The 12,836-nt window shown below is 41.7% G+C and overlaps 1 protein-coding gene across 1 annotated transcript in view; it reads left to right on the top strand.

Annotated features, from left to right (window-relative positions):
* Positions 1-12,836, top strand: part of RASSF3 (Ras association domain family member 3) — a 111,831-nt gene that overhangs the window by 24,342 nt on the left and 74,653 nt on the right. Inside the window, exon 2 of the mRNA XM_055808353.1 lies at positions 9,029-9,153. Within this exon, the coding sequence (XP_055664328.1) occupies positions 9,029-9,153 (125 nt within the window). The remainder of the gene's footprint in view (positions 1-9,028; positions 9,154-12,836) is intronic.

Here is a 12,836-nt window from a genome sequence, read left to right as displayed (position 1 = left end):
CTGTACAAGCAGTCAGCTTAAAGCTGTAGCCTGGAAGTTAAACCAACTAAAGAATGCTGTAGGTATGTGTATATCAAGAGAACCTAAGGAGGAAGGGGAAATGAGGTATCTCCTCTCCTTCATACGCTGGCATTACTGTGGTGTTCCTGTTAGCTCCAGGGAAGCCCTTACAGGGAGGAAGCATTTCAGGCTGGGAAAGGAGAGCTCAGCCTGTGCCCCTCAGTCTGCCCCCCCCAGAATCAGGAAGATCTAAGAGCTCCTGAAAGCATGGTAACCTTGGGGTAGCCTCAGGAGGGGATGTGGCCCAGCTCTCCAGCTAGCTGTGATGCTGAAACAAATAAAGGACATTGTGAGAAGTAAATATAATCTAAACTTGTATTTTCTTGTCTCATGGTTTTCTGTTTAAACTGTTTCCACTATTGCAAATTTGCATTTTAACCCTTATCTCAGCTGAATGAAGTAAACATTTTCAGCCTTGTTCGCAAACAGATTTTGTGATTATTTCAGGGTGGCCTGGCAAATGCTGGATGTTCTGTTTCTGTGGGATTGCTGACTGTAAACAGAACTGCACGCAGAGTGTTATCAGCCCAAAAGGGGTGCAGCAGATTTCAGGAGCGTCGGTCTGTTTCTAGTTTGACTGTATAGGATCTCAGGTTTGTGCAAGGGTCTCCTTTGACAAGTCATAGCTAGAGCCTGTTGGCAAGCCCTGGAAGGAGGGAGAAGACCTGAGGCTGTTGTCATGTTAATAAAAATACAAGCAAGCTTTACCAAGATTAAATTTACTTTAATTTTTAAATAGCTCTAGGGTAAATCAGTGGGATTTATGTTCCTACGCCACTTAGGGCCAGATGCTCAGAGACTTACAAGCATCTGAAAACCAGGGTAGATTTTAGTAGCTGAAGATAGGCATTAACCCTTCCTCACGCGTGGGTTGTACAGTCGCTGCTGTGAGGAGTGGACAGGCCTCCATCAGCGGTCAGGGACCTTCTCTGTGGCGGCTGCCAGCAAGCTCACCCGGCTAACAGTGGTCTCTCAAAGATGCTTCGCCCACGCCAACTCCTGCATCCCAGTTCTTCAACGTGCAGCTAGATGGCAACGTCTCCTTCCACTCTCGGGGTGGGCTGGTGGGCCGGCTGTCAGCCCTGGCCAGCCTGTCTCACCGCCCCCGCCCCCGGGCTAGAGATGACCATGTCCCCAGAACGCACGTGCCTTGGTGCCTGCCAGTTATCTAGCAAACCCTCTGGCACAAGCCAGGTTAAGATCAGCTCATACAAAATTAAGTATTTTAAAGTTCCAAAAGAGGCTACAGGATTGTAGAAGTTTATAAAGGTACCAGCGGCAATGCTGTTTAATCTGAAATGCTTGACATTCCAACCTGTTTTGCAGTTGGGATGCTGAATTTATTTATTAACCAGTTATTTACTATCAGGTGCATGTGAGCAGAGATATGGCCCCTGCGTTCCCAGGCAGCGGAGACATTAGACAGTCCCAGGTACATGGAGGTTGCTGATTTTATACTTCATCTTCTCCTTCAGGCCTCCCTGGAGTTCTCAGTGAGTGATTCACTCAAGAAAAAGTTTTCTCATCTTCTCACCAAAAGGCTGGTGGCTCTCTCCTGCTTTGCAAATGTAATGTCCTCTGGATGTGGCAAAGTCAGGGTGTTGCCTGCTTAGATGATAGATAAACTGTTATCTAAAAACTCTGAATCTCAAACTGGTGAGTAATGTAGCTTTTTTTTTTTTTTTTTTTTTTTTTTTGTGTGCAGTACTCAAACTCTAGCTTGGTAAAACGCTTTGCAGACAAAAACCTGGTGAGCTTTTGGGTTGGGTCCTGGACTGTTCTGTTAGTTAAAGCTCCTGCCTTCTGCTGAGCTCCAAATATATGCAAATACATGATTTTGCAGGTCTGTGCCATAGGCAGTCTGGTTAATTTTACCTCAGTCACCATGGGTAGCTCCTAATAGAGCCTGTTACAGGAGCTTATCTGGTTCCCAGACCAGGGTTCCTGACCCTGAGTGGGGCTGTGGCAGTTTCAGGTGGGGTTCCAAGCCTGGCAGAGATTTGGTTTCATCTGGTGTGTATGTAAATGTCTGGGGTTGCACAATGCTAGGATGCAGGGTTGAAAAAATTAGCAGCCAGAAAGAAACAACAGCTGCTAGTATAGAGATCTTTGAAAAAATCAGTGTAAATGTGTATCAATCATTTCTTGTGATTCAGCAGCACAAAAACTTCCAGAGGTGCCCTTCTTGGCTTGGTGGGACTGCAGGATGGGAACCAAACTTTAAGTGTCTTAACAATTTCCCACTCTTCTGAAGAGGAGCCTTGAAATTCTGGTTCTTTAGTCAGGATCCAGAATAATTCTTATTTCTGTTGAATAGTCAGAAAGATAGAAGTCAAACAACAGTGTTGGAAACAAATTTGCAGAAATACCATTATTTCCAAATAGTCATTTAAATTTGGAACTAACTTTTGCGTCATGTGTAGCCATGTAACTTTTTCTTCTCATAGAAACCAATTGAACTGAGCATGTTTTAAAGTGCCATGTCTGCATTTGATTTATACTGTAATATAAAATCTGCTTCTGTACCTAGCACATTTTTCATCGAGCAATATTGGTACAGTCAATAACTGGTCTCATTTTAGTTTTTTGGTGTGACTTTATCTGTCCAAAGTTTTTCTGTTCACTAAATCGATATTAAACATAAAGAGCAGTTTATAATTTGACGGCTTTTCATGGACTAATATTAAAAAAGCTGCAGTTCTTTAAAGTCACCAATAGATCACAGTTTAACTCTTCTTGATAAATCCCCTATCTGAGTTATATTCCTTTGATTTTTGGCTTCAGTTTTAGGGTTTTGTTACAAATAACATTTTATAGACTGTTACTTAACTAGTAAAATGTATGAATATATTAGATGTAGTGGTAGATAAGTGTTTGAGAGGCCTGTGTTTTTTAGTAATTGGATTGTAATCAAAATTGTATTTGCCAGCTGTGTGAAAACAGAAGATGAAGATTTTAGTGAAATTGAAGAAAAAATGCATTTATACAATGAAGGCTATTCTAGCAGCTGACTGCCTTCCATTTCCATTTGTTTCTTTTGTATTCCTGTTCAAAGCATCATGGATTTCTGTGCTCTTTCTTCCGCTTTAAAAACCTACCTTCCTTTTGATACTAAGATGCTACGAATGTTAATAATCTTTGAAGTTTGGTGTAGTACTTCTCTAACAGTGGACATCACATTTCTGAAAAGCAGCATGTCAGATATTCTGTTCTTTGTTACTGTTCTCCAAGGAAATGTTGAATAGAGAGATACTTCTCTTATTGTGGCTTGTGCATGGCGGTTCATGTATTTGCATAAGGAAGGAAACTGAGGTTGATTTTGTAGCTTCCCATGCTCTGCAGTGCAGGAGGGGAACAGGCGATGGAAAATTTGACACAACAGCTGCAACTTTCCAAACATGGCACTTGCATAATAGTGGCTTCATTTTTCCAAGATATTGAGCACCCTAATTTTCTTTTGAGTGCTCTGTAAGCAATGAGCGTCTTTGCCTCTGATGATGACTCCTGCTCTGTGTGGATGTCTAATTTCTAAATCTCAAAGACTACTTTTAGCACCAGCACTTTGAAAGTCTCATCCTTTGCTGTTTCTATCTGTGCTTGCATGCTAATATTTTCAAGTGGGTTATGACAGCTGTAGGAAGCAGGAATTGAGTAAGAGAGACCACCTGCTTTCCAGTAGACAGTACTCATCTGCTTGCAGGATAAGGCACATATGGTTACATCTTCTGGTCTAATTCAGCTCCCCCCGCCAATGCCACTCGAGAAACAAGATGATTTCACTGTCTTTTTTGAGATACTTGTAGCAGGCTTCTTGGAGCATGTCCTTAGGAAGCAATTAAAGTCAGTTCTATGTATGGTCTTTCTGTGCTTGGGAAAATGGTAGAGGATCCTCTCTATGGGAAGTGTATATCCCTTATAGGGCCTCATGAGCAGTGCCTGTGGGAATGGCCAGTGTACCTGCTGAAAGAAGACTCTACAGAGAAATAGATTAGAAGACCTTAAGTGGCAAAGTGGTACTTGTGGATAGCCACAGCTTTATAGGGGTTTGGAAGATGTGGGTTTTGCTTAACTACAATCTGATCTAAGCCTTGCCTAGCTCCACAATGGGGAAGGAGCACAAAATGGGCGTGGAGTTTTCCTTGGGAAAAAGGATGCCCATAAGGAGCTAGGAAAGTTTGTCTCATCTGTAGTGATTGTGATCCCTTAAAAATCACCCATGACTCACTAATTGGGAAATACAGTTACAATGAACTTTATTTTAATCTCAGACTGATGTTAAGTGAGACTAACAAATAAACAAATAATCAGAAATAAAGGGAATTGCACAGAGATAAAACTGATGTCACAGCAGATCTCCACCCCCTAGCAGCTGTGCTTAACTCTCTCTGAAGGCTGTTTATCCCAATAGATTCCTTATTCCATTACAGCTTCTACTGAAACTGCTAAAAAGATCTTGTTGGCAGCTTTGGCATCAAACTAGAATGTAGACATTTGAGCATCAGCAAAAAGGAGAACAACTCAAAAGGTATTAAGTACAACCCAAAATTTGGTTTGCTGATGTCAATGTTTTGTAGAAATACAATGCAATTCTGCCTTGTAGGAGAAATACTGCTGAACTTCATTCTCCTTTTTGTGACCTGCTGGCTGAAAATGGATTAAGAATTAATGCATTAAACACCTTACGTAGCTTGAGTATTTTTCCAAGAAGCTTTACAGGCGTACTTTCCATGGAGCAAGCACAGCAGTATTCTCTCTTCTGATTGCTGGGAACCAAGCCACAGGCTCTCAAGTAAAGATGATTTTACTTGCTAACTGCCTAACACAGAGATAGCAGGACCAAGTTTTATACCCTCCTCGTGCTTTCTAGTAAAGAGTTCTTCAGTCTTACTGTGGTTGATAAATAACGCAACCGTAATACAAATTTGGCTTTGAACTTCCATGTGCTTCAGTCGCTCAGGCACAACATACGTTTTGCATATCCATTTGGAAGTTAATTTTTTCTGAGCTGTCACAGAAATGAAGACACACATTTCTTAGGCAGGGAAGACCACAGCAGGACAGAGACTTTGCTGTTGAGCCTCAGCCTGCCTCTGCCTGATTCACTAATGGCCAATTACTAGGGTGTGATGTCGGAGCATCTGCTGGGTAGCCTGTCTGTTCTCTTGCATGCTTTCTGCTGTGCTGCCCTGGAGCAAATCAGTTATGGGAACAGCTATTTATAAGCGACCAGGCAAAATCTTGGGTGAAGAAAACCCAAACCAGGTAGGGCCTGTTGACGTAAAATGAATGTGTTGAAGTCTTACAGTTCACCCTTGTGAAGGCAGGATAGAAGTAGTCTTAATTTCATGTAATTTCAAAATTTGCAAAGGTTTTTTTTTGTTACTCTAGTCAAGCTATTGTTGCTTGATGTTACATTATGTCTCTGTAGTTGACAATGCAACTTTTAAAGCTAAATATTTGTATGTTTAAAAATACATACTTTGCATTTTCTAACAATGCAGAACAATTATGCATATTCAATATGCATTGATGCATCACTTTCATAAATAACTTCAGTGTACAGGACAGTCTGAGCATTAGTAAAATAAACCTGTTAGCTTTTCTAGATGCCAGTGAATGCTTTTTTCAACTGTACCCAGTTAAAGCCTCTAGGCCTTTGATTTCAAAGGACAGCATTTATTTCAGACCACATCAGGAAAGCGCACCTGGTTCTGATTGCTTTCTAAGCAGCAATAATATGGCAATCCACAATGTGATGACCAAAACAGTCTTTCCAGAATAACAGCTACTTTTTGAACTCATGGTAATTTTGGGAGTGCTCCAGTAAAGGATTACCAGAAAAAAATATTCTTTTAAATTTGATGCTACCTGGACATTTGTGAAACATTGTATGCCATGAATAGAATAAAATAATGTGTTTAAAGCTAAAACACACAGGAGAAAAAAGTTTAAGTATTACTGTTCTAGAAAAATTTTTTTTTTTTCTTGTCCTGCTCACTAAACTTATAATCAGTATGTTAAAATCTAGTTTACAATTGAAAGAGTTACAGAGATGAAGCTTTTACATCTTTTTGCAATTATGCCTGTAATAGCCAGGCAGAAATTATGGGCTTGTCTTACAAATGACGTTATGGACTCGCAAATTAAAATGAATATAAATGACAAACAAAATAGCATTGAGAGATAATGATTCCTAATTTAATTAGTAATCCTGTTTCAAAACACTGTTTAGCTAACAGATTTTTTTCCTAATATTATTTGCGAAAATTCATTTTTAGAATTGGTGCATGCTGGATATATATGTTTGCATAATCATAGAAAGTTGGGGAATTACTGAAGCCTGGTTTCCCACAGATTTGTGCCGCATTCTTCGTAACCTCCTCACCATGGAGGTGATGTGCAGTAGCTGGTTGTCCAGCCATTTGCAGACAGTGGCGTAACAGCTCAGTTTTGCCTGCCTTGCCCTGAGCTGGGGTATTTGTTTGGGTTTCCCTCCTTTAGCCAGGAGATAATTTTCACAAAACTCATATGAACTTAATTAGCTTTTAGGTCATCTGTGGTTGAAATTTGCCAGTTCTCTTGGAGTTACAGGGGGAGAATAGAAAGGTAGACATACAGTGCAATCTCATAAGCATTTTTTCTTAAGAAGAAGATAAATCAACTTGCCAAGTAAAGCACTCAGAAATCAAGAAAAATGCAAAATTCAAGTATTACTTTCATTTGGCCTTCTTTTGTGTATGCATTACAATGCCATTTTTAATTAAGTGCTCCCATCCCAGTTTTCCCATGGAGCTGCCCTGCTCTCTCACCCAATGAACAACGGCTCAAAATTTTATTTAATCCTGTTGGGTAGGGGTGAGGCTTTTCAACTGCATCTTACAGGGTCCTTTCCCAAATACAAGGTTATTCTCTTCTCAATGACTGCACAAATGCAAGTGTCCTTTTTCTCCAGAACTCCTCCGTGAGGTACGTGATTTGTTTGAAAAATAATCGCAGCTGCATAAGCATAAAACAGAGCCCTGGGAAAAACCTCATTTGAGTTAAAAGCGCAGTTCTCCCTGACTTCAGTTGCAGTTGTGAATGATCCATGTTTCCTGCAAATCGGATGAAGTAGCTCAAATGTGGCACCCAGGAAACACTGGGAAGCAACTGGAGAAGGTCTGGTATGACTTGCCAGCATCACCCAAGGGTGCAGGGACAGCCATCATTTCTCTTGAGCGCCACACAGCTGCCTTAACCCTGCTTTTCCCCCGCTGTTGTCTTCTGCCTATTTTGCCTCATGTTTTCCAAATTCTGTGTTAAATACAGTGATGGTTTTAGAGGGTTAGAGCCTTTTTTCAGTGTTTTGATTTATACTGCAACAGGGTCCTTTGTGCCCCATATAGCTGGAAGCTATCTGCTGATGTCCCAAGGGGAGTGTGACTTGAGATGTGTTATGGTGATATCGTCAGTCTGGTTTAAGATCAGAAACATGATTATCTGACCCAGAGTGTTGATCCAGGGTGGACTCACTCTGCTGGGTCACTGCTACTGGGGAAGTTTTGACTGGTTGACTTTGTATTGGCAGACTTTGAGTCAAATAAAATATATTTACCTTTGCCATGATGCAAGTATAGCATAAATTCTGTATCAGTCACAGAAATGTGATTGCAGATTTACACCTTATCTGCATTTTAATTTTTACTTCTGGATGCTCTGCTGGTGCAGGGATCTTACATTAAAGACCCATTCCCTAGCAAGAGGAGCAGCATTTCAGGGAACACTGCTGCCTTGCCCCATAACACTGCTGACATGTATGGATTGAAAATGAGAAACCAAGAATTTAGTCTTCAGGAGCTGTAATGGGAATCTAATCAAACGTGAGGGAAACTGAGATTTTTGAGGGGCTGATAAGGGAACAACAAGAAAGCCCATCCAGAATTCAGCTTCTGCTATAAATCTGGAAAGTGTAAAGCTTTGTAACCAAAAAATATGTTTAAGTATAGTTTGGTTAGGGAAAATGAAAACATTTCCTCCAGAATGAATTCTTGGAAATGGCTACATTGTTTTAGCTGAAATGTTCTAAACCGAACAGCATGATATTCCCTAGCATGGAAACCTGAAGTACAAGTGGTTGTTCTTTGGCAAAATTATAATCAGTTTAAAACCTAAAACCAGAATGTGACATTCAGTGCTCGACAAAGGTGCTATCATGAACTGCCCAACTTACACAGAAAACCAGCAGATGCATCAAGGCTTCAAAGCAAATACAAGTTGTTTTTCCAAGTGCTGTTAAAGTGATACTCTCTTCGAGATTAGAGGCCATATGCGTCATCTGATCTCTTACTCGAGATGGGGCCATCTGCCTCTGTTATGATGAATTTAAGCTTAGTTGACTGCTAGCCAGCAAGTGAAACTTCTGAATCGTTCCTGAAGGCAACATTAGTTAACTATGGGTTAATTATGGCTTCTGATAACCTTCTCATTCTGTTTTCAATGTTCATGTGCATGTTCTGAAGAGAACCTAGAGCTTAAAACATGTAAAACCATTTTTTAGCAGTGATTGTAGGTGGGTAGGATTTTTTATCTGTAAATCAGAAGTGTTGTGACTTTGCTGAGAATGGTCCCTTTTGTGCTTACATTACAACAGCTAATACCTGGTTTGTGGCATGGACATTTTGCAGAAGCATCTCACCGAGGCAGCCCCGATCTAACTAGCGAACTGCATCGCTGCAGCCCTGTCAGTGTCACTGGGAGGTGTGCTGCGCTGTCGCCTTCACTCCAGTGAATTTACATCTGAAATAATATGTAACTGTTATTATCTTTATGTACGGATGGGGAGGTGGGATCGAGAGATGGTAGTTTCTCTGAGGTCACGTAGCAAATGAGGATGTGTCTCACTCTTAGGTTCTGCCTGCAGCAACTTCAATTTTAAACACCACTTTTATTTCTTTTTTTTTTTCTTCTGGTGTCTGTGTGCATTTTTCAGATTGCAAGTACACCTGCCATGCTCACTGCCAAGATATGGTGCACCTGGGCTGCCGGCGGAATGGAAAATTAATGGACTGCCTTGCTCCACATGACACGTTAGATCCATCTTACAACAACGGTCAGGTAATAGATATTGTGTTCATGTAATTACCCCTTTCTCTTGTCAGCTCTGTGAAGAAGTGTGGTCTTCCTGCTCACACAGCTGCTCAGGAGGGATGTCTCACTTTGGCATGGCCAGCAGAGCTAAATTTGCCACCCAGTGCTGTGATGTAATAACACAGCTGGGTTGAGCTGCCACGGGCTGCTGCCAGCTGCGTCGCTCCCACTCCGATTAGTTTTCAGCTAAACTGGCTGAAAAGTAGTCCCACAGAAAGGTACTTTTCCCGTTGTTTTGGGTCACTGTGGGCTCAGAGGAAGTGTGTACGGCAGGGGATGAGAACGTGAGGACAGAGCTTCGCTTCAGATAGACGTGGCCACACCGTGAAGCAGCTCACAAAGGTGTCCTGTGCTGCTGGGTGTGGTGCCACAGGGAGGCAAATAAAACTAAGAGTTTGGCCATTTGTGACCGTTAAAGATCCTACTGTGTTTGGTGTTAATCCCCCAGTCCTCATCAAATCCCTCTTAGGGTAATTTAAAATTTCCTTGCCTGGATTCCCCAGCAGCTTCAATGGGTTGCGGTGTGCCTCCTCATTTCCTTCCTTAAACCACCACAGAGCGTCACTCCTTGTGTTTCACCCTCGACATCAGGGCCTTTCTCTTTGTTCAGGCAATACATCAAAGCAGCACATTTCTGCAGACAGAGCCGGGGGGTCCTGTGAGAAGGAGGTTCATACAGTGATAATGAGCCCTGCAGAACTTTAGTGATGTGGTAAAGGTTGCCTTGTACTAATTAGCTCATGCCTCTTTGCATTTTCAAATACATTTACCTTTTGTCCTCCACAAAAATACACCCAAAAGTAATCAGATGTTAAGTCCTTGAACATTTACACCTAGAAACTTCTGGGAGGGCCCCAAAATCTCTCAGTGCCCTTGCTGAGCTTGCTGCACATGCTCCTGGTCAGCACTGAATTTTCTCTGCAAATGCAACATTTATTTGGTAGGGGAGATGCTTGCTCCAGCCACCCAAACTGCGACGGAGGACAGAGTGTCTCTTGTGAGCTCCTTGTGACTTGCTGCTGGGGAGAGTGAAGGGAAATAACTTGGATGCTGAAAGGAAGAGTACCAGGGGTGGGGAGGAGGAAGGACAAGGCAACGCATATTTTAGAAGTGTGGGTGACTATCAGCAAGAAAATACCACAGGAGCAGAAAGAGAAGGCCGTTAAAAGGCATTTATACTTAGAGGCATGTACAGCTTGACTATGCGAGATCTAAGAAGGAGCCCGTGCTGTCTTGGGGGCAGTGGCTATGAATACTGAACAGGAAACTGTTTCTTTTTTGAGCCTTACAGTACTCCAGGAATCTGAATATCATGAGCATTTGTTTGTGTGTGACAAGATTGCACCAAAGTACTGCTTCTTCCTACTGATTCCTTGTAAGAAGTCACAATTTGGCTGGTTGCTGTGGATGACGGTTGCAAATCTCCATTTTCCTCACTAGCTGTCTGGGTCAATGTGATACACGTAAGATGAGATGCTATTTTCAGCATCCATCATCCTTTAGTTTTGAAGCAACAATCATTTACGTGTGCAAAACCTGGGATGTTTCCTACTCAGTGAAGTAATTTTCTTTGTGCACGACTGTCCCATGTACACAGCACAGGCACAGCTACTGCTGGAGGCTGCAAGGTTTGAGTTCTCTCCTTCCTCCACTACTTACCTGCTCATGTGGCTTCATCTTTCTAGGACTTACCTACTTTTCTTGTGGGTAAAAAGGGAATTAGAATTTTTAAAAATAATTTTAAGATCTCTGAATGGAAACGTTGTTACAAGAGCTGGCATTTACAGGTTGCTGTTCAATAAAAATACATACTACCAGCTCATCTGCCTTTTCGAAATTACTTTTCCCTTCCATGCAAAAATTTTCTGGGCTTTGTCTCAGCCTTAAGGTGATTTTTTTCTTTCTGCTTGAAGTCTGAATCTCCATCTCACATATACAACTGAGTAGGTGTTTAGTGTAAGATAGTGAAGGAGTCAGAGTATGGAAAAAAGGCTGAATCTATTTCCTCTACAAAACTATTCTTGCATTCTTATTCAGTGGATAGTGTTTAGTCTGCAGGGTTTTAGTTAGATGCAGGAGTGTGCTTTTGAAGCAAATCTTCCAGTTGTCCTCACCTCCCTTGTTTTGGTTTATACCAGGGAGCAGCCTTAGAGCACATAAACTTAATTCCCTTTCAGATGAAAATGAAGCTGTTCCCTGAAACCTCTGAGGCACTCCAGGAGCCTACCTACCACTAATGGGCACTCAGTCCACAATATCAAAACAGAGATTCTCTCAAGTAAAACCTGTGAAGTGTTTATATTGAGGACTTTGGGTTCGCAGCACCACTTGCTTTGCTTTACAGAGCTGCTGGTGTTGCACCACAATATTTGCTAATGTAGGCATCATTTACTTGGCACGGAACAGTCCCTAGGGAGTAGCAAACCAGTAAGTGTTCCAGTGATGCCTGCTTTTGCTTTATCTACCTCATGACTCTGACAATCACGTGGTATGCAAAACCAGTTAATTATGCATTAGCTATGCTAGTCAAATGCATAGCTGCAAACAACCATGCATGTGTTTGCGGATGTCTCGCCCATACAGTGAGCGTCAACTTAAAATGTAGAGGCATTTTACAGAACTACTCAAACTGTCTAATATTTATGGAGAGGAATAACTTGCTAACAAGCCTTAGAGTTGGGCTTTGTGCATTTTCTTCCTACTGGGATAACCATTTTGTTTGAATTGCAATTTTCTGTTTAAACAAAATAATTTTATGTGGGCAAAGCACTAGTTTGACGTTGTTATATTGGCATTCTTATGCTGGTACAGCTTAGATTTTTCTTTTAAAGGGACATGGTACCTTTATACTTGGGTAACTTCCTCCACACAGGGAGATGATTGCTCTGAGTATGATGATGGACAAATGCTTTGAGACCTAACTCTGTACAGTCTAAGACCATTTTAGACCGGTTAGGCAATGTGAATATATCTTCTACTTGATCTGGGTGATATAAACTGCACTTTATCCTGCTGCAATGACCTTGTGGGGCTCTGACTGCAGCAGAGCTTGTGGCTCAGCTGTAGTTTCCAGTCCTGGATCTTCGTTCGTGCCTGTACACTGTTGCTTGTTCCCCCCTGTCCTTCCACTTCCAGCGATGCCAGTACTGCTGCTTTTGGACAATATGTTTTAATACGGGTCAGGGAAATGTTGTGGCTTCTAATGTTTGCTCTTGCAAAGCCTGATCAGCTCTTTAGTTCACAACACAGCTTGTGAATGGTGCTGTCAGCACAACAGGGGCTGAGTGTCATGGTGTGGTCAGAACATCTTAAACTCTAAATAACCCTGAAAAATGTCTTGTTGAACCACAGTTTGAGAATCTGAGCTTAGGATTTCCCATATGGGCAGGAGGACTTTCTTACAGGCTCTTAACTACTAATTTTGCAAAAGGAGTTGACAGATTTCCAAGGGATTTCCACCCTGTGCAATTCTGCCAGCAACTGGAGCACTTTGGTGCACCCATGAGTGCTCAGGTAGTCTCAGAATCTGGAATATGAACATGCTGCTTGACTTTGTTAACAAGTCAATTGAGCTCAAAAGTCTTCAACGTTGAGCTCCTTTCTGTCTCTCTCTCTCTGTGTATATATGTATATATATATATATTTCATTA

This window comes from Falco peregrinus, chromosome 6, assembly GCF_023634155.1.
Source record: "Falco peregrinus isolate bFalPer1 chromosome 6, bFalPer1.pri, whole genome shotgun sequence".
Taxonomy (NCBI): domain Eukaryota; kingdom Metazoa; phylum Chordata; class Aves; order Falconiformes; family Falconidae; genus Falco; species Falco peregrinus.
The sequence above is the reverse complement of the archived record's forward strand: the minus strand, read 5'-3'. Positions and strand labels throughout refer to the sequence as shown.